Below are 27,041 nucleotides of genomic sequence, written 5' to 3'. Positions count from 1 at the left end.
GGCTGAACATGCAACTTCAGTACCCCATTCCTGCTTTCTCGCCATACTCCTTGATCCCCCGAGTAACAAGGACTACATCTTCTTCTTCATCTTCATCTTCTTTGTGTGTGATGGGGCGGCCGTTCAGGGTGATGTCAGGGAGCACTTCTTCACACAAAGGGTGCTGGGAATCTGGAACTCTCTCCCCCCAAAGCGCTGTTGAGGCCGGAGGCAATTGAAAATTTCAAAACTGAGATTGATCGATTTTTGTTGGGTAAGGGTATCGAGGGTCGGGGAACTAAGGCGGCTAGATGGAGTTAAGATACAGATCTGCCGCGATTTAACTGAATGCTGAGACAGGCTCGAGGAGCTGAATGGGTCTCCTCCTGTTCCTGTGTAACAGGCTCGAGGGGCTGAATGGCCTCCTCCTGTTCCTGTGTAACAGGCTCGAGGGGCTGAATGGCCTCCTCCTGTTCCTGTGTAACAGGCTCGAGGGGCTGAATGGGCCTCCTCCTGTTCCTGTGTAACAGGCTCGAGGGGCTGAATGGGTCTCCTCCTGTTCCTGTGTAACAGCCTCTGGGGGCCGAATGGGCCTCCTCCTGTTCCTGTGTAACAGGCTCGAGGGGCTGAATGGCCTCCTCCTGTTCCTGTGTAACAGGCTCGAGGGGCTGAATGGCCTCCTCCTGTTCCTGTGTAACAGGCTCGAGGGGCTGAATGGCCTCCTCCTGTTCCTGTGTAACAGACTCGAGGGGCTGAATGGCCTCCTCCTGTTCCTGTGTAACAGGCTCGAGGGGCTGAATGGCCTCCTCCTATTTCCATGACGAGACAATAACGGAGATAGATGAAAATGCTTGACAATGGATTGTGAGAAAACAAGACTCTGCTCCGTTGCTGTGTGAATATTGCACCGCAGTTCCCACAAGGAACTGAGAGTGCGACTATTAGCAGTGAGATGGGTGGGACCGACCATGTGTGGAGCCTCGTGCTCCCATCTCTATGTCGGGTGGGCTTCCCCATCGGCCCGTGTCGCTGGGGGAAGCATGGGACCCCAAAACACAAGGGCAAACGCCAACGTTAGATCCCGAGACACTCTGGGGCTGGTTACGGTCTGGTTGCTGAAACATCTGTCAACTCATCCCATTTGGTGTGGAATCAAGTCATCCTCGTTTGTTGTATGGAGAGAAAGTAGGAAAGGGGTCCTGAGGGAATGATCAGCCATGATCTTATTGAATGGCGGTGCAGCCTCGAAGGGCCGAATGGCCTACTCCTGCACCTATTTTCTATGTTTCTATGTTTCTATGTGTTATCGCTGTTCCCTTGTTCTCACTCAGGCCAACATTCCCAGCACTGGGGGAACAGTGTCAAGTACTGGAAGGATTGGGAGGCTGATTAACAGTCTGACTGGCCATGTTAACGCTCCTTCCATGGTTATAACCATCTTTATACCAGCCATTAGGGTGGTTAGTCCTATGCAGTGGGAAGGTGTTATGGGCTCCCATAACCCAGACGATGAGAGGAGGGCCACCCACACCCACCGGACACAAGCATCCCGCTGGTTATCAACCCAGAATTCAAAGCTGGTGCTCCAACTCCACTCGCTGGGACATGTATCTAGGCAAAATATGGTTATCTGTTCAGACGTTGACCACGTGAGATATCGGTTTGGATCGTCCTCCCAGACATTTTAATCTGTCCCTAAAGCCATGGCAACCCCACTCTCAAACCCGACTAAACCAGAGTTTGTTAGCTTAAGCCCATCAGAGTACTCAGTCCAGCACTAGCTCAGGATCCTCAGCCGGCATCATCGCAATAGATGGAAATACAGGATCAAACCTCGTTCTTACGGGAATTGAACCTGAACAGGTTGGAGGTGGGAGAGGACTGCTTCATTGCGGAGCCAGGCAGCCACTCCAACTAGACCTTCACTGTTTGCAAGTGAAATGAAGCAGAGCGGTGTCTCCATGTTTAGTGTACAGGCAAGTAACAGTGTCTTCAGAAATCTTCACGGAGGAAAAAAATGCTGCAACTTTTTTTTCTTGTACATCATATGATGCATGATATCATCCATGGCGCTGGTAAGGCATTCCTGACTCATGAGCCACTCAAAGACTCCAGGCTTTTATCAGTACTGGGTTTATATTTTAAACTTGGGGCACTGCTGCACTCTTATCAGTCTGAGCTTTCAACGGAAGGTTATTCACTTTTCATCACCGTTGTATCCAATCACACATTGTTAATCTTTTTGGTTCTGTTTTCTGCGCAGTTTTCAAAGCATTCAGCCTTTTATGTTCCCCCTCCGTCCTTTACCATCAGTTCTCTCCCAATGGCCTCCTTACGCTGTTGCCCCATTACTGTGTTGCAGTTGGACAAGTGCCCAACTGACCATTACCCACGTGAGAGTCTAGACACCAAGCGCCCCACAGGCCGTTCAATTGCGAGGAGCATCACAACCGCGGCTCATCCAATCCCAGCCCCAGCCAGTATCAAGTCCTGAATCCTGGCAGATTTCCCTTACTCTAACCCAGGAGCACCCCTGTGGGACCCTTAGCACCCCCTCAATGAGATCAGTTAACTCAGCACAGACTGGGGATTTAACCAGGGACCTTAACCAAATGAACCATCTGTATTGTGCATGCTTTCTTTGAAAAACATATAATTCACTTGCAAAAACAAAGTTAGTCCAGCAAAGATAATGAATGGGAGAAAGCTCAAAGGACCATTTTGCATAAGTTATTCCCCAAATGTAGAAAAGAATTGTAAATGAAGCGTTACATGTGACTGCCTGCAGGACCCATTCTGATCCTCAATGTCGTGAGGAGGGTTGGTTAAGTATATACCAGTATCTTCCTCGCAGTATTTGGAAAGTCAACCGTTAAGACTGCTGGCTGATCGCTTAGCAGAGGTCAATAACTAGGGGGCACAGATTTAAAGTAATTGGTAGAAGGAGCAAAGGAGAGCTGAGGAGAAATGTTTTCACCCAGAGGATTGTGGGGATCTGAAACTCACTGCCTAAAGGGTGGTAGAGGCAGAAACCCTCAGCACATTTAAAAAGTACTTGGATATGTTCTTGAAGTGTAGTAACCTACAAGGTTACAGACCAAGAACTGGAACATGGGGTTAGGCTGGATAGCTCTTTTCGTCCCATTCAGCGAACACGATGAGCTGAATGGCCTCCTTCTGTGCCATACATTTCTAGGATTCTTAGATTCAAGGAAATCTCAATTGCCTTGATCAGACCAGCTCGATCTGTTTTCAGCTCACTGAAGCTAAAATACTTACTCAGGTGAAAGAACTACACAAACAGGAGCAGAGTTAACTACTATAACTAAATTAGTTTCAACTAAAATTACAAATCTTAATTACGTTCCTCCTGTACACGTCCTATTTTGCCTCCATTTTCTCTTCCTTCAAACTATTTTTTTTTTAAATTTAAACTTTCCCATTTCTCTACATAATTTACCCTAATCTCTTTCCCTTTGGTTTAAATCTTTACTCATCATGTTTATTCCTCCAGATTTCTAATGTTCATGTTGTAGTTAAAAACAATATTTTTTTAAGAAGTGTGGGGTTTCATGGGATGAAAACTAGCTTTAAAAGTTGAGTTAAAACTGTGATGCAAGGGTTTTTAGTTCTGTCGGGTTAATATTACAGCCATTAAAAGGCCAGATCTGAAGGACTGGGATTGATCCGTAATCGGTCAACCTGTTGTATTTTTGTTCAAACAACAAGGATGTGTTACCAAGCGACTGAAGTGGCCAATGAGCCATGGAGCCTGGCAACACCCAACAACCGTACTCTTCCTCAGCCCTGAAAGGGCGAGCCGCCCTAGGCCATTCTTACAGGGCTCCTCCTGACTGTCACGAGAATAGCACTGGCCGTGGCCTCTCCACCCTCAGTGGGAAAGTGCCGCAAGGGGTTTAATGGACAAAACATAGCCTTCCCCAAAAAACATCTATGGTCTTCAAAAGGTCAGCAGCCATACTGGAACACAAAGAACTCCTCTTAAAGCGTTAAGCCTTTTGTAATTGGTTGGCGTCAATGTAAAATCAAGGCAGCAGTGAACATGCCAACAGGCTTTGCACAACCAGCACTAAAGTATTACTGAGAAAAAACAGACTGTGGAATACCCAGAACAGATTGTGGAATACCCAGACCTTTCATTGGAACTAAATGCAGGGTCAAAGGTCAATTTTACTGAAGCGGAAGTAACAAAGGAAACTTATTTTGCTCTGACTGATTCCCTTCCTCTGCTTCTTTGTGCATTGCTGTTTAAAGTATAATCTGCAGGTTCATTACCAGAGACGGCTGAAAATGTAAACCAGAGGAGAATAACCATCTTAATGCAGCCCCTATCACTCCTTCTCCCCCAACCACAGGCACTTGCCCCACCCCCACCCAGTGGCTGTAATGTTAGAAAAACAAAAAGCTGCTCATCTCATCACCTCCTCTGGCCGACTGAGCACGTGTCCCTCTGGACCGCTGATCCCCATCTCCAGCAAGCGCCTTTGTTCCTGTGAAAGATATAAACTGTGTTAAAGCAGCTATTCTAGAACTGTTGAATGAACTTCACTCACTAGGCGGATTTAACTAGAAATTGCGACCAGAAATTTCTCGATGAAAAAAGCCCAAAGTCCAGTTAGTTCACCATCTACCATCCTGGTAGTCGTATGATACAACGATAACGGAGTTGTTGACTAATCAGATCAATATCTATCAATGCGTCCACAACTGAACCAGACACAAAGCAATGAAAACCCCAGTGGTGGCAAGCTTTGGGAACCACAAGCCCAAAGTCACCTTTTTCTTCCCAGACATGCGACACTTACCATAATACCACCAAAAATAAACTGGATCTACTTAAATCTTAACACGGAAGAGAAGAAATAACAATGAGACATGAAGTCCCAATGCACTGACCTGGGCAATGATATCGCCATTCTCCGCGTGGACTTGTATTATCGCTCCAAGGTCACCCACATACTTGCAGATGTCATAGAGCTGCAACACAATTGGAAAGACATAAATGAAGAATTTGTGCCAGGTTCCATAACTGATTCGATCGTTAGAAGATTCTATGGATAAACAATCTCCCCATTTGGAACCACTAGCTACTGCCAAGTAAGCAGATCACAACATTCTGGCAGGCTATGGGGAATTCGACAGATTTTACTTTATCTTTACATCTCCACTCCCTGGCCTCTCCCTCCCCACTCCCTCCCCAATCTTATGACACACATTAAGCAGCGCAGATCAGGTTCTGGGCAAAACATCAATTACAGCAAGATAAAAGCCCACTACACACACTAATCATTTGTTGAATTCTTCATTGTTTAATAGAATGGATTCATCCTCTCGGGCTGGTCAGTCGGAACAGAATGGCCTTTGCCTGTCCTGTACATTCCTTCGCTCCTGCAGGACGCCCAACCTTGTTTCCTGTCATACCTAGAGTTTCCTGGGTCTTTGTTTTTATTTATTCATTCATGGGATGTGAGCGTCACTGGCAAGGCCAGCATTTATTGCCAATCCCCAATTGCCCTTGAGGTGGTGATGGTGAGCTGCCTTCTAGAACCGCTGCAGTCCGTGCAGTGAAGGTACTCCCACAGAGCTGACTTTGTTGCAGCGGTGTGGTACAACTGAGTGGCTTGCTCGGCCATTTCAGCGGGCAGTTAAGAGTAAACCACATTGCTGTGGGTCTGGAGTCGCATGTAGGCCAGACCAGGTAAGGATGGCAGATTTCCTTCCCTAAAGGAAGGACATTAGTGAACCAGTTGGGTTTTTCCAGACAATCCGATAGTTTCATGGTCACCGTTACTGATAGTAGCTTTTTAATTACAGATTTATTTGATGAACTGAATTTAAATTCCACAGCTGCCGTGGTGAGATTAGAACTCCTGTCTCTCAGATTATTATTGCAGGCCTCAGTAACAGAACCACTTTGCTACCGTACTCACTGTTGGCAATGAATATCTAGAGGCATTTTCCACTATTGTGTGTCTCCACAGGCCTGTCACTGTGCCTGGATTGAGACTGGTGGCCCCCGCTGCTGCTGATCCCACTCACTGGAAAATGCAGCGTTGTGCAAAGTGGGTGGAATTCTGGCAGGGCTTCCTCCCAATTTTTCCTTATACCCGCCATCCAATCTCTATTACAACAAGGGGAGGCTGGCGTCAGAAACCGGCAGGCTAACGGCTATTTCCAAAGCTTCCAAATTGTGAACAAAGGTCCCACATTTGTGAGCGATGTTTTATGTTCCTGCATGCAGTTAGCATCCTGGTCGGGCTTAATTCATCTGCTCCAATAAAAAAAGCATTGGCTAGTTAAAACCAGGTGCTGGGATATCATGTCAGCAAACCGGCACATTTTAAAATGATTTTACCAAGGAACTTTTTAAGATGTGAAACCGCTGCGTTCAACAGAGCACCAGAATGAAATGAAGTGCCAGACCACCTCCTGCATTGCTGAGTTCTCCATCTTGAATCCAGTATCAAATATTTCAAATGTGCATGAGCAGCCTAGTGGCACTTTAGCTGGCGTATCAACGAGCTAGTTTTCCACATTTTCTTGCCTGTAAATCTCCAGGGTTGCTACTAGGAATTAGTGGGTAGAGGTCCATGATTTCAGACAGGGCAAGAAAGGAAAAGAGGCCTGGTACTTCTCGAGCCTGCCGTATAGTTATAGGACGATACTGGTAAAGGTCTGGAAGCACTTTACTAGGGTAGGGTTGGAGGGGGAAAAAAAAAAATCTAAAGAAGTTTTGAGTCAGTATTTGACAATTAACATGGCCGCCGTACAACTTTCATAAAACCCACCCAGATGGGGCACATTACCCATCCTTACTGAAGCCAGCAATATCCCACATGTACTGCCCGAGCCTGCTTCCAACACGCTAACCCCTCAGGATGATCCAGGATATGAAGAATTTAAGTGTTCTACAATCCCAAGATAACTCCAAACATTTAATCTTAAAAGTCGCTCGGTGAATATTGTATTCAAAGCTGTCAGTCGTACAAGTGTAGCCAGTGTTTAAAAATGCAGGGTTCACTTTTTTTATTCTTACCTCAGCATTTGACATCTGATATAAATCTTTGTAAGCCATGTAGACAAGGAAGGAGTTCACACCTGTCCAAAGTAAAACAAAGATACAATTTAAATATAAAGTAAAACCAAAGTAAAATAAAATGTGTCACCTAGATGGGTTTGGGGGGAGGGGCAAAGAGGCATGCAAAAATCTTTATTGAATTAAATTGCACTCTGCAATACTAATATAAATGTGGTAATAAGTTTGTATGTAACTTCTTTGTTTGTTATTTTGATAAAGGGTTCAACCCATTTACTTAAAACATTGAAGCAATCATTACCTGAAGTTGGTAACTCACCGAGTGTACAGTTACATGGGTCCCGACAACCTCGCTAAAAGCTGGCGTGGATTCTACTGAAGGCCCTACTAAGATGCCAAGATACTACAGGAGACAGGCAACAGAGAAGACCCACTGGCTCTTTCAGGGGCAGAAGGCAGTTTACCAAGGGCCCTTTGTGAGCCATGGTTACACCCCCGAAGATGCAAGGTGCCCTGTGGCTTGCCCCCAGCCTTAGACAGAGATACCAACTTGGAAAAAAAGAACAAAGCAGAAGGGGGGGGAAAACTGAAGGGAGGTGGCAGGGTCAGAAGAGTTTGGACTCCCTGACCCCAGGCGAGTAAAAATCCATGTTCCAAGTTTGAATAGCTCAGTCATGAAACATTTCAATATAAACGGCATTGTTTTTTTTTAAAAAACAAGCCTGAAAATCACCACCGGTGATATCAACGAACAGGCGGAACATTCCAACAAGTCAAATATTTGAATGCAAGTGGTAACCCCTTTTAAGTAGTTTAATGACTCTCATAAAATGGTAGACTGAGGAATGTCAATTTCAGGCATTAAGCATTTGCCCACCTGCTAAGTCTCAGCCGTGGCTCAGGGGTAGCACTCTCACTTCCAGGTCAGAGGGTGTGGGATCAGGTCCTGCCCCAGAGACGTGCACATAGAAACATAGAAACATAGAAAATAGGTGCAGGAGCAGGCCATTCAGCCCTTCGAGCCTGCACCGACATTCAATGAGTTCATGGCTGAACATGAAACTTCAGTACCCCATTCCTGCTTTCTCGCCATACCCCTTGATCCCCCGAGTAGTAAGGACTTCATCCAACTCCCTTTTGAATATATTTAGTGAATTGGCCTCAACAACTTTCTGTGGTAGAGAATTCCACAGGTTCACCACTCTCTGGGTGAAGAAGTTTCTCCTCATCTCGGTCCTAAATGGCTTACCCCTTATCCTTAGACTGTGACCCCTGGTTCTGGACTTCCCTAACATTGGGAACATTCTTCCTGCATCCAACTTGTCCAAACCCGTCAGAATTTTAAACGTTTCTATGAGGTCCCCTCTCACTCTTCTGAACTCCAGTGAATATAAGCCCAGTTGATCCAGTCTTTCTTGATAGGTCAGTCCACCATCCCGGGAATCAGTCCGGTGAATCTTCGCTGCACTCCCTCAATAGCAAGAATGTCCTTCCTCAAGTTAGGAGACCAAAACTGTACACAATACTCCAGGTGTGGCCTCACCAAGGCCCTGTACAACTGTAACAACACCTCCCTGCCCCTGTACTCAAATCCCCTCGCTATGAAGGCCAACATGCCATTTGCTTTCTTAACCGCCTGCTGTACCTGCATGCCAACCTTCAATGACTGATGTACCATGACACCCAGGTTTCGTTGCACCTTCCCTTTTCCTAATCTGTCACCATTCAGACAATAGTCTGTCTCTCTGTTTTTACCACCAAAGTGGATAACCTCACATTTATCCACATTATACTTCATCTGCCACACATTTGCCCACTCACCTAACCTATCCAAGTCACTCTGCAGCCTCATAGCATCCTCCTCGCAGCTCACACTGCCACCCAACTTAGTGTCATCCGCAAATTTGTAGATACTACATTTAATCCCCTCGTCTAAATCATTAATGTACAATGTAAACAGCTGAGGCTCCAGCACAGAACCTTGCGGTACCCCACTAGTCACTGCCTGCCATTCTGAAAAGTACCCATTTACTCCTACTCTTTGCTTCCTGTCTGACAACCAGTTCTCAATCCACGTCAGCACACTACCCCCAATCCCATGTGCTTTAACTTTGCACATTAATCTCCTGTGTGGGACCTTGTCGAAAGCCTTCTGAAAGTCCAAATATATCACATCAACTGGTTCTCCTTTGTCCACTTTACTGGAAACATCCTCAAAAAATTCCAGAAGATTTGTCAAGCATGATCTCCCTTTCACAAATCCATGCTGACTTGGACCTATCATGTCACCATTTTCCAAATGCGCTGCTATGACATCCTTAATAATTGATTCCATCATTTTACCCACTACTGAGGTCAGGCTGACCGGTCTATAATTCCCTGCTTTGTCTCTCCCTCCTTTTTTTTTTTAAAAAGTGGGGTTACATTGGCTACCCTCCACTCGATAGGAACTGATCCAGAGTCAATGGAATGTTGGAAAATGACTGTCAATGCATCCGCTATTTCCAAGGCCACCTCCTTAAGTACTCTGGGATGCAGTCCATCAGGCCTTGGGGATTTATCGGCCTTCAATCCCATCAATTTCCCCAACACAATTTCCCGACTAATAAAGATTTCCCTCAGTTCCTCCTCTTTACTAGACCCTCTGACCCCTTTTATATCCGGAAGGTTGTTTGTGTCCTCCTTAGTGAATACCGAACCAAAGTACTTGTTCAATTGGTCTACCATTTCTTTGTTCCCCGTTATGACTTCCCCTGATTCTGACTGCAGGGGACCTACGTTTGTCTTTACTAACCTTTTTCTCTTTACATACCTATAGAAACTTTTGCAATCCACCTTAATGTTCCCTGCAAGCTTCTTCTCTTACTCCATTTTCCCTGCCCTAATCAAACCCTTTGTCCTCCTCTGCTGAGTTCTAAATTTCTCCCAGTCCCCGGGTTCGCTGCTATTTCTGGCCAATTTGTATGCCACTTCCTTGGCTTTAATACTATCCCTGATTTCCCTAGATAGCCACGGTTGAGCCACCTTCCCTTTTTTATTTTTACGCCAGACAGGAATGTACAATTGTTGTAATTCATCCATGCGGTCTCTAAATGTCTGCCATTGCCCATCCACAGTCAACCCCTTAAGTATCATTCGCCAATCTATCTTAGCCAATTCACGCCTCATACCTTCAAAGTTACCCTGCTTTAAGTTCTGGACCATGGTCTCTGAATTAACTGTTTCATTCTCCATCCTAATGCAGAATTCCACCATATTATGGTCACTCTTCCCCAAGGAGCCTCGCACAATGAGATTGTTAATTAATCCTCTCTCATTACACAACACCCAGTCTAAGATGGCCTCCCCCCTAATTGGTTCCTCGACATATTGGTCTAGAAAACCATCCCTTATGCACTCCAGGAAATCCTCCTCCACCGTATTGCTTCCAGTTTGGCTAGCCCAATCTATGTGCATATTAAAGTCACCCATTATAACTGCTGCACCTTTATTGCATGCACTCCTAATTTCCTGTTTGATGCCCTCCCCAACATCACTACTACTGTTTGGAGGTCTGTACACAACTCCCACTAACGTTTTTTGCCCTTTAGTGTTCTGCAGCTCTACCCATATAGATTCCACATCATCCAAGCTAATGTCTTTTCTAACTATTGCATTAATCTCCTCTTTAACCAGCAATGCTACCCCACCTCCTTTTCTTTTTATTCTATCCTTCCTGAATGTTGAATACCCCTGGATGTTGAGTTCCCAGCCCTGATCATCCTGGAGCCACGTCTCCGTAATCCCAATCACATCATATTTGTTAACATCTATTTGCACAGTTAATTCATCCACCTTATTGCGGATACTCCTTGCATTAAGACACAAAGCCTTCAGGCTTGCTTTTTTAACACCCTTTGTCCTTTTAGAATTTTGCTGTACAGTGGCCCTTTTTGTTCTTTGCCTTGGGTTTCTCTGCCCTCCACTTTTCCTCATCTCCTTTCTGTCTTTTGCTTTTGCCTCATTTTTGTCTCCCTCTGTCTCCCTGCATAGGTTCCCATCCCCCTGCAATATTAGTTCAACTCCTCCCCAACAGCACTAGCAAACACTCCCCCTAGGACATTGGTTCCGGTCCTGCCCAGGTGCAGACCGTCCGGTTTGTACTGGTCCCACCTCCCCCAGAACCCGTTCCAATGCCCCAGGAATTTGAATCCCTCCCTGCTGCACCACTGCTCAAGCCACGTATTCATCTGCGCTATCCTGCGATTCCTACTCTGACTATCACGTGGCACTGGTAGCAATCCCGAGATTACTACTTTTGAGGTCCTACTTTTTAATTTAGCTCCTAGCTCCTTAAATTCTTTTCGTGGGACCTCATCCCTTTTTTTTACCTATGTCGTTGGTACCAATGTGCACGACAACTGGCTGTTCTCCCTCCCATTTCAGAATGTCCTGCACCCGCTCCGAGACATCCTTGACACTTGCACCAGGGAGGCAACATACCATACTGGAGTCTCGGTTGCGACCGCAGAAACGCCTATCTATTCCCCTCACCATCGAATCCTCTATCACTATCGCGCTCCCAATCTTTTTCCTGCCCTCCTGTGCAGCAGAGCCAGCCACAGTGCCATGAAATTGGCTGCTGCTGCCCTCCCCTGAGGAGTCATCCCCCCCAACAGTACTCAAAGCAGTGTATCGGTTTTGCAGGGGGATGACCATAATCTAGGCTATCACTTCAGTGCAGTACTGAGGGAGCGCTGAGCTATCGGAGGCACTATCTTTCACACGAGGACGTTAAACTAAGGCCCTGTCTGCCCGCCCAGGTGGGTGTAAAAGATCCCATGGCACTATTTGAAGAAAAGCAGGGATGATCTCCCGAGTGTCCTGGCCAATGTTTATCCCTCAAACCAAAACATTGCTGTGTGTGGGAGCATGCTGTGTGTCAATTAGCTGCTGCCTTTCCCACATTACACCAGTGACTGCACTTCCAGGCCGAGAGATTGCGTTGGTTTATTCAGCTCAATTCGCCTAAAAATCGGCATAACCAGTGAAAAAGATTGCGGAATTTTAAGCACGAATCGAGTTTCCACGATTTATTAAAACTAGTGCAAACACTTAGTGCTAGACACCTGCCCCATCCATAAGACTAGCCAATCAGCATTGGGGGTTTCCTCCAATTGTACCCATTTGCCAGGCTTCGAGGAGGCTCTAAAGATTAAAGCTGGATCTTTTGGGCGCAAGGACACCGATCGGTACATCTTGAAAGGTTTTGAATGTCATTTTTTTTTTAAACTTGAAGAACTGACTACGGTACCCCAATATAGCCAAGAAATAGTTCTGTATATTTTTTTTTAAAAGTCATTTTCAGTCATTTAAAATCAGGTTACCCACAGTGATTAAAGGTGCTTATTTTTTGTGATAAACCCAATGTCAGTTGTATGAAAAAAAATTGCACTGAGTTAGCACTAAATAAAGCAAGGAACATTTTGTAAAGCAATTAAAAAAAAGAGATGTTTTTTGAAATGCTGCCCGATTAGGCTGGTTCGTGACAGATTTTGCATTGGGAGATTATGCAAATGAGTTTGAGCGGTAATTCGGTGTGTGGGGAGGGAGGAACACTTTTCAAAACAGGCGTAATTTTGAGTGCAATTTGTGCATGTATCACCAATTGCTCCCAAAGTGGAAACTATTTCATTAGTCGTAAAGCACTTTGGGACACCCTGAAAGGTATTACATTAATCTAGGGTGATGGGCTCAAATCATCAGTCATTACCAGCTCCCGTACACATTTAAGTTAAACAGCCATTGCATCTCATTTTCATTTAATAAACTGAAAAGACAATTTGTTAGGATGCTTCAAGCTCTCTTTTTGCTGAGGTATTGTAGAGCAATATTCTAGATGTTTCCTTTTCAAGCCTCATTACATAAAAAAGTAATATTTCCTATTTCCACTTACACACGACATGCGCTGCATTACTTTTAAATCATACTTGACTGAATAATTCATGGTGGTCTTATTATCCTTTAAAATATGACCATCTGCGACCAGCTCTGGGAACAATCAGCATTCGAGGACCTTATTACATGATGTTCATCAAAAGGACACAACTGATGATGTCAATGCATAAGGCACAATAGCCAAGCTTCCCTCTACGGCCTACCAGGTAAAGGCCCTAACTGTACATCACTAGCCCAATGCAGAAAGAGCCACTGCGAATCAGCAACCTGGAAAAGAAAACTGGGCAAAATGGGCTAGCGATTCCTTATTGTTGTGCATGTTTTGTGCTCCTGCCAAACAACAATTTCAGCCCCAAGGAAACCAAATGACAGTACATGATTTATCCAGTGATCTGAATTATGGCAAGTGTTCTCAATTTGATCTCTGGGCTTGCTATATTTAACAGGGGTGGTGAGTAACTCACAAACAAAAGGAAAATAAAAAATCTAGTGTAAAAAGCTCAAGCGATTTGAAATGGCTTTGTTTTGCGACACCAGTTAGCTCCTCTGGGGGGTGAAATTTCCCAGCGCCCCGCGAGGTGTCAGTGCCAGCCTCGTGGGTCGCGAACCTGGCCGAGCTCTGCTCACGGGTCGGAAGTTAAAGGGGAGGTGGGGGGTACGCCCCGCGCCGCCCTTTTGGCGGTTTTACTGACTCACTAGTAGGCCCGACTTCTTCCCTTGTCGCCATCGTGCAGCCTGGCACTCCGTTTTGGGTGCTGGGATACAACCTTGGCACCATGCCTGCCCTGTGGCCCAGTGAAGGCCATCAGAGGCCCGGCAGGGTGTGCAGCGGCCTTCCCCTTTAACCGAAGGGGAGGAGCGTTGAAACATATCAGCGCTACATGAAGCAGTAGCAGGAATCGGGCTCTGGGAAATTTCTCCCCCCAAAATATAACACGGATCAACTGGTTACCATTTACCCAACTGAGAGTTTCCAATAAAAATAATAGCTCAAACAGCACAGCGGAGAAGGGACAGTGCAAGCAGAAGATCTGGGAGATGCAGAATTCTGCAGAGGCTTGACATTTATAGCAGAACCAGTGAGAGATCTAGAGCATGAATATTTCGAAGACTCTATATATTCACAATGCTCCATTTTGAGCTATTCTCGGGCACACATCAGCTTCCTTAGGTCAGCTTTTTAAGATTGCCAAGTTGTCCATTTTAACTGCAAGCCCATTGCTGTGGATACTTTTTCTCTAGGGCCTATAAAACAACTGCTTCTTTGGTGAAACAGGAAAGACCAGATCATTAATTCAACATGCTGTTAGACCGCACTGCATTTGAAGCTCAGTGTGTATTACTAATCCACTGCTTCAGGATGTATAGGATCATAAAATCGTACAGCACAGGAGGCCATTCGGCACATCGTGTCTTTGCCAGCTCACTTAAAGAGCTCTCCAATTAGTCCCACACCCCCTACCCTTTCCCCATAGCCCTGCAAATTTTTCATTTTCAAGTATTTATCCAATTCTCTTTTGAAAGTTATGAATCTGCTTCCACCGCCTTTTCAGACAATGCATTCCAGATCATAACTCACTGCGTTAATAAATTCTCATCTTTCCTCTGGCTCTTTTACCAATTAACTTAAATCTGTGTCCTCTGGTTACCAACCCTTTCCATCAGCAGGAAACCCTATATCAAAACCCCTAATTAATAAAAAGGAGTGAGGTCTTTGCGAAAGGTGCTCTACAAACTTATTTTGTCATTTTTGCTTTAGGGGAGAAAATAGCCAAAAGGTACTCCATTATTACGCTGGCACCAGGCTTGCAATGGCAATGATGGGTTGGGGTATATTTAGGTTACCAAGCAAGGCAGATGCAAACACAATTAAACACAGCATGGCATTCGTGTCAGCTGTGGCTCATTTGGGAGCCTCTGAGGCAGAAGGTTGTAGGTTCAAGAGCCACTCCAGGGACTTGAGCACAAAAATCCAGGCTGGCACTCCTGTGCAGTGCTGAGGGAGTGCTGTTCTGTCAGAAGTGCTGCCTTTCGGATGAGACATTAAACCGAGATCCCATCTGCTCTCAGGTGGATGCAAACGATCCCATGGCACTATTTCAAAGAAGAACGTGGGAGCTAAACCCAGTGTCCTGGCCAATAATTATCCCTCGATCAATATCACAAAACAAAATGATTATCTGGTCATTACCACGTTGCTGTTTGTGGGAATTTGCTGTGTGCAATTTGGCTGCTGCGTTTCCCACATTACAACAGTGACTACACTTCAAAAATAGTACTTCATTGGTTGTAAAGTGCTTTGGGACATCTGGTGATCGTGAAAGTTGCTACAGAAATACAAGTCTTTCTTTATTCATGAATTGAAAGTTCAAGCATCACTCTCCACAGGAACACAAATTGTAAATGTGGCTGAGCCAGAAGATAAGGCTCCCATTTAGTCAGACAGTTCCCGAAATAAACAAGTGACACTTTCCCTGCTGGTTGAGAGGGTGGATTAGTGCGTAGTGTAGTATTGATCCGTTTATCCAGGAAGGTTCGAGGTTCGATCTGCAGTCTTTGCTGAGGTGAGTTGGGGTGTTACAACATGCCTGGCCGTGGCCAGGGCAAAAAGAGCATTAATCACTTAAAGTGGCTGCTCAGTGACCCCTGCTAGAAAGACCTAGAGAGAGACAGAAACAATACAGGTAGATCAAGAGACAATGACAGACAGAAACAGAGAAACAAAAGCAGGAAGTGAGTGAGAGAGACACACACACAAAGACAGACAACGAGAAACAGACATAAAGAGGGAAAAAAGCTTCTTTGAGGAAGCGAGTTGATCATTGCAGATGGGAAAGGTTAAACAGAGAGCAAACCAGCAGTCAAATCGAAGGCTGTTCAACGAATGGAGAATGGATAACCTTCCTTCAACACTGGTGCTTTGCACCGAGGGCTGAAAGAGGTTCTTCCTGTGGTGTGCTACCTGCAAATGTGGCATCACCTTCCATAAACAGAGATACGGAGCACAAATGCCGTTTCTGTACAGAATGAAACAGACCTTTATCTTTGACGAGAGTCTGGAGTTCTTCTTTCACACCCTCATTCCAGTCGGTGATGTCCACGTGCAGGGAGTAATCGCAGCACGACTTGCTGTCCGCCCACTCCCGCCACTTCTCATAGGCGGCCACGACGCTGCTCTCGGGCTCGGGCACCACGTGGTCAACTGTAAAAGAGGAAAGGAAAAGTCGGGTCAGCGTGAGACACTCGGGAACGCTTCATGCAGCCAAAGGCCTCAAATTCGCACACTCACTTTTAGCCTCCATCAATATCCTTTTGTCGTTTTCCACAGTACTGCAAAACCATGTTTAAATCCCGTCCAAATGCAACCAGCTTCAGATATATACACAAGATAAATGATTTTTAAATAAGACTTTTATTTTAAATGGAACCTTAGCCTTAAACATGCAGTTTTGGAGTGCCCGAGGGAGTTGTGGAATTCTAATCTCAAAATGGTTATCACGAGCCCTGATTTCCAGAATGACTGACAGGCAGAAACCATTGTTCACTCAGCTCAAGATGGTTTATCTTCTTTCAGAGGAGTTTTCTCACAAGTCAATGTTTTTCCAACCAAATCCTCGATATCAATTTTACGCAGCCAACAATCTTACAGGCACAGGATTATATTCCTCGGGCCGGGGGAACTTGCTGCATTTTACAGCTGGGTCTCGTTTTCCCCTCGTGCTGCACAGGCTGGCATATCTCACATTTAAAATGGTGGAGACCATGGTGATTTGGCATCAAACGCTCGTGGGTTGCCAGGTATGAGAAAATAGTTGGCGCCTGCAAACTGAGGGCATGTGCTTCATTATTTGCTCAGTTATCTCAACGTGGCTTCTTGCCCAGCTTCTGACTGCTCAGGAATGGTGCTCACATCTGGGTGTATCCCAGAGAGGTTACACAATGCAAGCAGGATATGTTCACTGGCCCAAAGGACAGGCCAAGAACGATAAGCTCAACATCCTTTTCATTTTAGGTTTTGGAATACCAAACTGTAGAAAATGACTAGCACTCCATTTGTACTCCAATTATTAAATATAAAAATAATCTGGCCTCACTCCCTTCTCTTGCAGGTGCAGCTGCATGCTGCGGAATGATCCCACAATATGGCCACCCTAGTACCTCAACCTAGTGACTGTCTTGCAGTGTAATCTTTGACAGCATCAGCAGACTATTCAACCACAAGGGGGCATCAGAAGCAAGCCCAATGCTATTCTCAGAGAATCATACATCACAGAAAGAGGCCATTCGGCCCAGCATACACCTGCGCTTGGAAGGAGCTCCAATGTCACATTCCCCCTCCCCCAATAGCCCTGTAACTTGCTTTCCTTTTCTAGTATATATCCAATTCCATTTTGACTCAACTGTCATCCTTGTCTAAGATCAGCTTCACGCTTCCCGTATGTCAAATTCTTTTTGTCTCATAATATTCCCGTGAAGTGCCTTGGGACGTTTCACTATGTTGAAGGTGCTATATAAATACAAGTTGTTGTTGTTGTTGTTGGAGCATTTTCAACCTATACTGAACTTGAGCATATTTGCTGTGACCTTCTGCACAACAGGGAGTGGATTGTGCCTGTCCTCTGCCCAAACTCTTGCCACACAGGACAAATAACCCTTTCACTCGCTAGTTCTAACCTTCCAGAATGCCGCTAAAAGTGCTTCAGTTCTGTTGTGCTCCCTCTGGACCTACTGAAATACTAAGATCCCCCCCGCCTGCTACAGTTGATACTGAACTGCATCTGCAAAATGCTGCACATTAGTGAAATGGTGTTTACATAGTCGAACATTTAAAGCCATCCAGATTCCATTCTGGGCAATTCTCAAATACAAATTTAAAAAAAAAATTTCTTGAAGAAAATTGCAGCTGATCAAGCAGAAACAAACTCTCTCAAATCTTGCCTGGACTGGATTCAAAGCCAGGTGCCAGAGTTGAAAGGTTAATGTTCTAACCCACCACACAAACCAATTCCACCCCCCTGAAAACGTGTTGGAGACCCTGGGGAGAAAACGTCCAATTTCACAAAACAAAATGGAACGAAAGAAAAGAAAACCCTCGGGAATCAATGCAACTACTGCGGACCCACATTCAAAATGTTCTTTAAAATTTCTGTTTTTAACTGAAATAACTGTCTAGTAGGCCAATGTTTCTTTCAGTGGGCCGACTGAAGTTTCAGCTTTGATTTATCTGGAGAACGTTCATCGCAGTTCAAGTCTCTGCAAAACAAATAAAGGCCAACAAAAAAAAAAGCATTTCATTCCTCAGATCTGAATCTGGGGTGTAATTCATTTTTTAAAATTGGCTCATTGTCTGTCATGCAAAGGCACCTTGTCCAAATGGTATCAGTTGTACCCTCCCCCACTAACCTCCCCAACAAAGAACCTGGCTATCAAGCGTCAAAGTACATTCAGCAGCAGGCTCAGAGCATGCTTCCCTCGTTTATATTTTTTTTTAAACAGAACTCACTTTCTCCACTGACACAGGAGGAACAAGGAATCATTCTATTCAGGTAGGCCGTTTTTCAGAAACTAGGAGGCAAGGAGAGAAGGGAAAGAACACCAGACACTCTGGCCTACAGATTCTTAAAATCCCCAACGTGCCTTTATGAATCTGTTTAAAGACTTAGAACAGCAAAAATAATATTACTGCAGTAAGCCTAATGGTTCTGATGTCAGTCAGAAGGTCCACAAACAAAGCTGCAAGCTCTAAATCTGCCAAATTCCAGAAATATGGAAGATTTAATACTTTGGAGCCGAGGTGCTATTTATCATTGCCTTGGGGACCCACTGAAATCTGTATCTGTAATGCTCAGTTGTATTCTGTGAGCCCTCCCAAATTTGCAGCTCCCTGTTGCTATGAAAAGTGTGTGTTTTTTTTAAAAATGGTTGCTATGGTGTATTTGTTTTTGTTATTCAACATGACTAATAGAACCCAGAGCTCGAAGAGGTAGCAATTTCTCTAGGGTAGCATTAAAGCTTGAAATTATGGGAGGAAAAACTCCTCATAAACACGCTGGGGACTTGTGCAGAATCTGACGGCGGGATTCCTGGAAGTGGAAGTAACAGTTGGATTTGAATGAATATCCCGACAGTTATTGTTCTGTGGTTGCTCCCGAGGAAGAGAGTGCAGTGTATGGGTATAAAAGTTCTTCCTGTTCCTCCTGCCGGCACCATCATTTTCTTTTTTGCTTAAGGGCACGCAGTGATCCCGAATTTCCTGGACACTTAACGGTGTTAACAATGGCGCACTGATGTCGTCAGTAGTAAAAGTCAGAGGAAAATATGGTACAAGCAGGTTCAGCCATTTCCGCGCCATAATTTCCTGCCGGTTTTTGCCCTGTGACCTCCACCGAAATCCCCATAACTCCCCCCGTTCAAAATAGTCGTGAGCGCAACTTTTCCTGAGGCACCAGTTACGGTCGAGGTATCTAATCCCGGTTGGGCTCCCGAGGTTACATATGTGGTTGTTCAATAAATTAACAGAGTTAACTAATTAAACCGGGGAGAACTGCTCAAGTTTTATACCTTCATCTCTGCAGTTTGGAATTGATTTATTCTGGGGTTTTTTTTTTTGCTTACACTTCTTACTGACAGCTTCGGTTTTCCTGCCCAGAGTTCAGTGAGTGTTGGAAGCCAAGATTTTTAGGACTCCCTCGACATGTTCGGAAGAGCCTTCAATGACCACCCCACTTGGCATCGACCTATCCAGCACTATCCATCAATATTACAACACTATTCATCATTATTACAACAGTATCCATCATTATTACAGCACTATCCATCACTATTACAGCACTATCCATCCTACATCACTACAGTGACTACACTTCAAAAGTACTTCATTGGCTGTAAAGCACTTTGGGATGTTCCGAGATTGTGAAAGGAACTATAAAATGCAAGTTCTTTCTTTCCATTATAGAGCAGCAGAGGGAGGAGGCGCGGTATGTGAAGCACCATCTGTTCAGAGCTTCCCCAGGGCCCGCCAATGGTCATGTCAAGTCAGAGGACAATGGAATGCCACAATACTCACTGCGGTGTATGCCAATTAGTTTCCCAATTAATGTTGGGAGGCACCCAAGCCTGTCTTGTGACATAACTTGCCGATTATGCCATTCCAGTCAATTCTCGTCCAATGGGTTTTTAAGTCTTGCCCTTCTGACTGCTAGATGTCCACTTGCAATAAGCTGATTAGCTTCCCAGGAAATTATGGCTTAAGTTCATGTTGGGAGAATGGGTACACGGCCACCAGCGCACCTTAGTTTCCCCTGACTGGAGAGTCTAGAACTAAGGGGCTGCGTCTCAGGATAAGTGGTCGGCCATGTAGAACTGAGATTAGGGGGTTGAAATTGAGTATCGCCCCATTTGGGAGTGGTAACAGAGGTGAGGCTGGACTTCCTGCGCCAGCCGTGAAATTGGGGATACCGCCGAGAGCAGTGGAGCGGGACTGGGACAGTAAGCGTGCGAATGTTCCAGCGCTATGCATCCTCCGCTGACGCGAGCACAGGGCCCTCCCCTTCTGTTAAAAGGGAGGGCACGCTGCGAGCTCTGCAGTGAGGCAAGGGGCCCACCGGGGAAGCAGGGTGCCACGGCCACAGCCCAGCACAGAAGTGGAGTGCCAGGCTGCAAAATAAAGAACGGAAGGCCGGACCAGTAAGTCGGGTGGGAGGGAAAAATGGCACAGCGCAGCCCCCCCCCCCCCTTAATTTGTGCCCCGCGAGTGGAGTGCGGCCCGGTTCGCAACCCATGAGGCTGACATCTCCTGCGGCGGCCTCACGGGGCGCTGCCCAATTTCCGCCACAGGGCGAAAATGGGCCGTTGCACAGTGGTGACGTTTCCGGCGGGAGCGGGGCGCTGTCGGTTTTGCGCCTCCACTAACTCTCACGCAATTTCGCGGGAACCGGTAGAGCACCCGCCCCCAACCCCCGAGCGAAAACCCATTTTTGCCCCATTGGCGCCCCCCCCCCCGGAAACGCTAACGGCAGGTGCACAGGAGCACAATTTCGCCCCTGGGAGATATTTCTTGGCTTATCTTTGCACGTTTGGAATTCTCGATCCCATCGGGCTGTGGAAATTCAGTTGACGAGTATATTCAAGACTGAGATCGATAGATTTTTTTAACACTAAGTGAATCAAGGGATATGGGAATCTAGCAAAATAGTGGAGTTGAGGTAGAAGATCAGCCAGGATATTGAATGGCAGAGCAGGCTCAAGTGGCCATATAGCCTCCTCTTGTTCCTATTATGATCCTTGACCTTCATTCCAGGATACTCCCACCCTTCCAACTGCTGAATGTTCAGTTCTAATATACAGGGCTGCTCCTGCCTGATAAAGGAAGACACAAAGGCAGAGCAGTCGGGAGAGAGCATTATTATATTTATTTATATAGCACCTTTAACATAGTAAAACCTCTCAAGGCACTTCACACTTCACAAGAAAAAACAGATCCATTTGACACCGAGCCACAAAAGGAGGAATTAAGGCAGATGACCAAAAGCTTGGTTAAAGAGGTAGGTTTTAAGGGGCGTCTTAAATGAGGAAAGAGAGGTAGAGAAGCGGAGTGGTTTAGGGAGGGAGTTCCAGAGCTGAAGGCACGGCCACCGATGGTTGAGCAGTTATAATAAGGGATGTTGAAGAGGGCAGAATTTGAGGAGCGCAGACATCTTGTGGGATTGTGAGGCTGAAAAAGATTAGAGAGATAGGGAGGGGCAAGGTCATGGAATGATTTGTAAACAAGAATGAGAATTTTGAAATCGAGGCGTTGTTTAACCGGGAGCCAGTGTAGGTTAGAAAGCACAGAGGTGATGGGTGATCGTGACTTGGTGCGAGTTAGGACACGGGCTGCTGAGTTTTGGATGACCTCAAGTTTACATCGTGTAGAATGTGGGGGGCCAGCCAGGAGTGAATTGGAGTAGTCAAGTCTAGAGGTAACAAAGGCATGAATTTACCCCAGTCTCCCTCATATTCAGAAGCTATAGTTTGTTTTTTGTGCGAGGGACCACAGGGCGAGCCCTGATTTTCAGTAACAACATCTTCAGCAGTCCCTCGGCACAAAACCCAATTATGGAATTGAATCATCTAGCCAAGGGCAGGCATGAGGAGTTACAACAGCATGAGGCAGGTGGGGAAATCATAATGAGTCAATTATTTTTTTTCTCCAAAACTAAAATTTCAGTCTTGAAAATTGTCCCCCATGAGGTGAGATGTAAAAACAAAAATGGGCAGCCCAGGGTGTGGAGATTTCCCTGAAGGTTCCGGTGCTATAAGAGTTAATTAATTGGGCATAAATGAAGCACAGGCAATGGTGTTCACTCAGTATTCAACCAGGCAAGTAAGGCAGGCAGTCTAGCATGTTAACTTGTTGAGCACTTACCCAGAGGACACGTGAATAAAATGTCAACACCAATCCAGTCACACTGTTGGTTTACTTTGAAGTTGATGCTATTTCCAACAATTGAAATTCAGATGGTTTACAGTGAAGTAGAAAAAAGCAGCCATTTTAACCATTTTAGATTTGCTGACAATGTTGCTCTCTTAAATGAGAGTAGTCTCCTCAGTTAAAGGGACAGAATTGCTCATTGAAACTGACACAGTTCTTTCTCGATGGATTTTCATCAGTTACTGAAAAGAACACAAGCTCTTTTCAAAATGTCAGAGGCAGCCATCTTAATTTACACTGAAATGATTCAATTTTGAAACAACATGAAAAAGAAATAACATTCGTCATATTCTTCGTACTCCAAGTGAGAGCTATCCTGAGCACAGAGATCTATCTCCGCCCTGCCCAGTGTCAAGCCTGTATCCTTACACAGTTTCCTTGGTTAGGAGTGTCTCTATTTCTTGCTACAATCTTTCAAATTATTTTGCATTCAAGATGCTTAATGAGTTTATAATTCAGTGTCATAATAACCTATGATATTCACCAGGAAAAGGCTATCTTATCCAACAACTTGCTGCTTTAATTAATTTTGACGCCGTCATTCTTCTCGTCTGTTGTTGCATTGATTTCCTCCTCGGTAATTTATTCCATAACTCTATCATCACAATTTTTCTTCTTCAATTTTAACTTGCCCTCTGGTGTATTAAGTTTTTGGCCTTAGTCATGAATTTGCTCAATTATAATCCCGGTCAATCAGGTCACCTCAAGGTCGTCTCCTCTTTTCCCAGGGAACATGCAAAACCTCCCTAACTTTTCCTCACAAAGTACATTCCTCTGGGGAGAGGGGGGAGGGGGATGGGGAAGTATTTTGGAACTTTCCTTGCCAACAGAGTCCTCTTGCATCAGCCACGCATAATCCAGGAATCGCTGCCCACGATTCCCAATCCATTAAAATGGACAGAAAAATCACAGAGTGCCCAAGATTTCCGAATATACGCTGACTTGGGAGGAGGAAAGAGTGGGAGGGGGTCTCTCTACCAACAGCTCAAACTCCGAAAATCAACCCTCATCTAGAAATCACCCTGGCTGCTCGCCTCTGTCCTATCTCACGAGCAACAATGTCCTTAAAGTCCTAGGAACCACACCTCAAGCCACAGTCATAGCTGCTAACCACAGAGACCCACAATTCTACAGATACAAATAGTGGTCAAACCTTCTTCCACCATCACCAATGATTGGCTCTTTTTGATTATAGGACAAATCTCCAAGCAAGTTTTTTTCTCCGGAAAAGCAAATTTAATTAGTTGACCTAGTCCCTTAGTTTTTCTTTTAAAGACACACAACCACTCATTATTGGAGCCAAACAGTTTACATTTCAGGAAAGCAACTCAATTAAACTGTCCACACAATAGCTGCGCCTAGATCCAGTGTATGACTTCTAAATTTGATCTACATTTAAAAAAAAATGTTTTCTGGTACTGAACTGAGACCCATCCAGCAGAAGCAAGAATTGGTTCAACATTATTTTTGCAAAAGATTTAAGACAACAACATTTCTGGAAGAGGACTGACCAGTGTGCTGGGTAGGTGGGACTGCTCTATAAAGATAACTTGCATTTAGATAGCGCCTTTGACGTCGTAAAAATGTCTCAAAGCTCTTCATAGGAGCATTATCAGGCAGAAATTGATACCGAGCCAAGAAGCAGACATTAGGACCGGTGACCAAACATTGGTGAGATAGGTTCTAAGCAGCATCTGAAAGGAGAAAGGGAGGCGGAGAGGGTTGGAAAGGGAATTCCAGAGCTCAGGGCCTAGACAGCTAAAGGCACAGTCGCCAATGGTGCGGTGACGTAAGTGAGGGATGAGCAAGAGGCCAGAGTTGGAGGAGCACAGAGTTCCTCGTCCAGTGTCTATTTACTGAATATGGTCCCAATCCCCAAATGTTTTTCAGTTATTTGGGAAACACAGCAATGAAATCCTGATGGTCATTTTGAGCATCATTAGATTAATCCTCGCTGGAGAAGAACCAGCACGAGGAAGGTGTGTTGACATAACAAGCGTGGTTAAAAATTTCAGCAATGTTCTGTAGATTATCAAAATATTACCAACACGAATGACTAGGATGGTGATCAGGAACTTCATGCCTCAATCCTACTTTCGAGAGAAACTATTCTACTGTTGAACTAAACTCGCAATGTCTAACTTGGCACAACTTGCTGAGGTCAAGAATGCTGTCCACAGACAAAAGGACAGAAGTTTCAATAGCTTAGAAAATGCGGCTGATTCAGTCGTCTTAGGGCTGGAAATTGCCCTCCGCCCTGTTTGGGGCGGACAATTTGAATTAGTCAAATTATCACCGCCAAGGTGGGAGTCAGAGGGAAGAGGTGGAAAACTCGGCACTATAACTTTGTCACCGGCTCCCAGCGCTTTGGGGCATTGTTTGAGGCGGCGGAGAGGCGGGATTGTGTTGGGAGCGGTGATGTCATCAGCGTGACACTGACCGTCATACGCTGACGCATAGCTTCATTTAAAGGGGAGGGCCACTGCGAGGCCTACTTGGTACCCACTGGGCCACCGGGGAGGGATTTGGCCGGGTCAGGCGGCGCGCACGGCGATGACATCTTTATCGCTGTGCACGAGTGTGGCAGATGTTGGCGGAGCGGGTTGGTAATGTTTTGCACCTCCAGAAATTAGATGGGCAGTGTCCCATCCAGGCGGAAAGGCTTTACCACCCCATTACCGCCCTTAAGAGAGGCAATTTCGGTCCCTTAGTATTCAGTTCGTCTTTGCAAAAGGTTTTTTTTGGCAAATCTTGCGCCATACTCACAAATCTATCTTTAAAAGCTCTCAGGTGTTAGCCTTCAGAAATAAAGGAAGAAAATCTCTCTCAGGGACCATCAGTTTCCACCAGACTAAAGAGAGAAGGGAGCGAGCTTGGAAGTGGGTAATACTTTGCACATGAATGGAAATTCTTAACGTGCTATCACAACTCCCAAAGTGGGTAGGGAATTATAAAACAGGGAATTATAAAATAGTCTGACGCACTGCCATTTTTGTGTCTCCATGATACACTTCTAAATCCTTCCTCCCATACCACTTACTAGTGTATGTCCATATAATAATGCTTCGTCCTCCTGTGAAATCGAGGCCCCGTCTGCCCTCTCAGGCGGACGTAAAAGATCCCATGGCACTATTTCACAGAGGAGCAGGGGAGTTATCCCTGGTATCCTGGCCGATATTTATCCCTCACCCAACAGATTATCTGGTCATTATCACATTGCTGTTTGCAGGACCTGGATATGTGCAAAATTGGCTGCTGCATTTCTACATTAACAGTGACGACATTTCTAAAGTACTTCATTGGCTGTAAAGCGCTTCGGGGACATCCTGAGGTTGTAAAATTATGCTACGGTATATAAATGCAAGTTCCTTTTTTTTCTTTTAACTAGTAAAGTTCCATTCATTCACATTTTTACCACTCCTGAAGGCCACCAAGGATGACGTGGGAGGAAGCCTGGGCACCCGCAGATTAGCAACAAAATAATGGTGACGATGCTTTAAACGTTATGTTGCTCCCCTGACATCCTCATTAAGTTTAAGCCACTTGCACTGCTGGAAATGAGGGCTGGAGCATCTCTTTTCCTTTGGCATCCCACACAGGCAGTAAAATTCTGTCCTTTTTGCTCCTGAATATCTGCTGACAAGAATGCTTTCTCATCGGCTGTTCATTTTACAAGGGCTGCATTACAGAATCGGCTCCAAGCCGACATCTGCGGCAGCTGGATGCCACCCGAGCCAAGGGTCAAGTCTAACCCGGGCACGTCCCTCTCCTGCAGGACTGAGTTTGAGGTCAGTGCTGTGTAACACTATTGCTGGTATGTGCACTGGGTCAGTAAGAGCATGCTGATTACAAATGTGAATTCATGTGCCCGTCGGCTAAGCAGGGATGTGAAGCCTTAAACCAGCAAGTTAAGCCTGGCCCGATTCAAATTTTCACAGCATTGCTCTAAAAGTCACATGCCAAGCCCGACTCACATCCACAATGCCATGCTTGTTAAATAACACGTGTCATTTTCAGCATGTTTGCGATACATTGCCGAAGGTCACAGGTCATGGTGCATAATGAAGTCAGAAGTTGTGGCCAATACACAAATGCTTCATAGTGTTCGGAGGCTATCGTAAAACAAAGCCAGGAGCAATCAGGTCAGATCAGTGAGTAAAGCCTGTCAGGATTTGGAACTTGCATTTATCGAACACCTTTCACACCCTCCAGAAGTCCATAGCACTTCACAGCCAATTGAGTACGTTGGAAGTCAATGCTGTTTTGTAGGTAAACACAACAGCCAATTTGCTGCTTAGGTCACCAAAGCGGCAGTGAGATACATGACCACACAATCTGCCTTTACAGCAAATGCTGGCTAGAACAGCAGGAGAACTCTCCAGCTCTCTTCCAACAATGCCATGGGACCTTTTAGATCCACCAGAAAGGGTAGGTGGAGCCTCGGTTTAATGCCTGACGTAAAGCACCATTAAGTGTCATCTGTAAGGCCTTAACTATCTGAGTAAGTCAGATAGACCCCCACCCCTGCCAAGAACCTCCAGATGGATCCCTCCCCATGGCCAGGTTACGTAATCAACAGAATGACAGTTTTCAATT

The 27,041-nt window shown here is 45.3% G+C and overlaps 1 protein-coding gene across 3 annotated transcripts in view; it reads right to left on the bottom strand.

Moving 5' to 3' along the window:
• Positions 1-27,041, bottom strand: part of LOC139263055 (dihydropyrimidinase-related protein 3-like) — a 239,574-nt gene that overhangs the window by 61,363 nt on the left and 151,170 nt on the right. For all 3 annotated transcript variants that reach the window (XM_070878568.1, XM_070878569.1, XM_070878570.1), the window contains exons 4-7: positions 16,011-16,175; positions 7,037-7,098; positions 4,897-4,977; positions 4,422-4,490 (exon numbers count right to left, since the gene is read on the bottom strand). In XM_070878568.1, the coding sequence (XP_070734669.1) occupies positions 4,422-4,490; positions 4,897-4,977; positions 7,037-7,098; positions 16,011-16,175 (377 nt within the window). The remainder of the gene's footprint in view (positions 1-4,421; positions 4,491-4,896; positions 4,978-7,036; positions 7,099-16,010; positions 16,176-27,041) is intronic.

The sequence above is a fragment of the Pristiophorus japonicus genome, chromosome 4 (assembly GCF_044704955.1).
Source record: "Pristiophorus japonicus isolate sPriJap1 chromosome 4, sPriJap1.hap1, whole genome shotgun sequence".
NCBI classification, from domain to species: Eukaryota; Metazoa; Chordata; class Chondrichthyes; family Pristiophoridae; genus Pristiophorus; species Pristiophorus japonicus.
The sequence above is the reverse complement of the archived record's forward strand: the minus strand, read 5'-3'. Positions and strand labels throughout refer to the sequence as shown.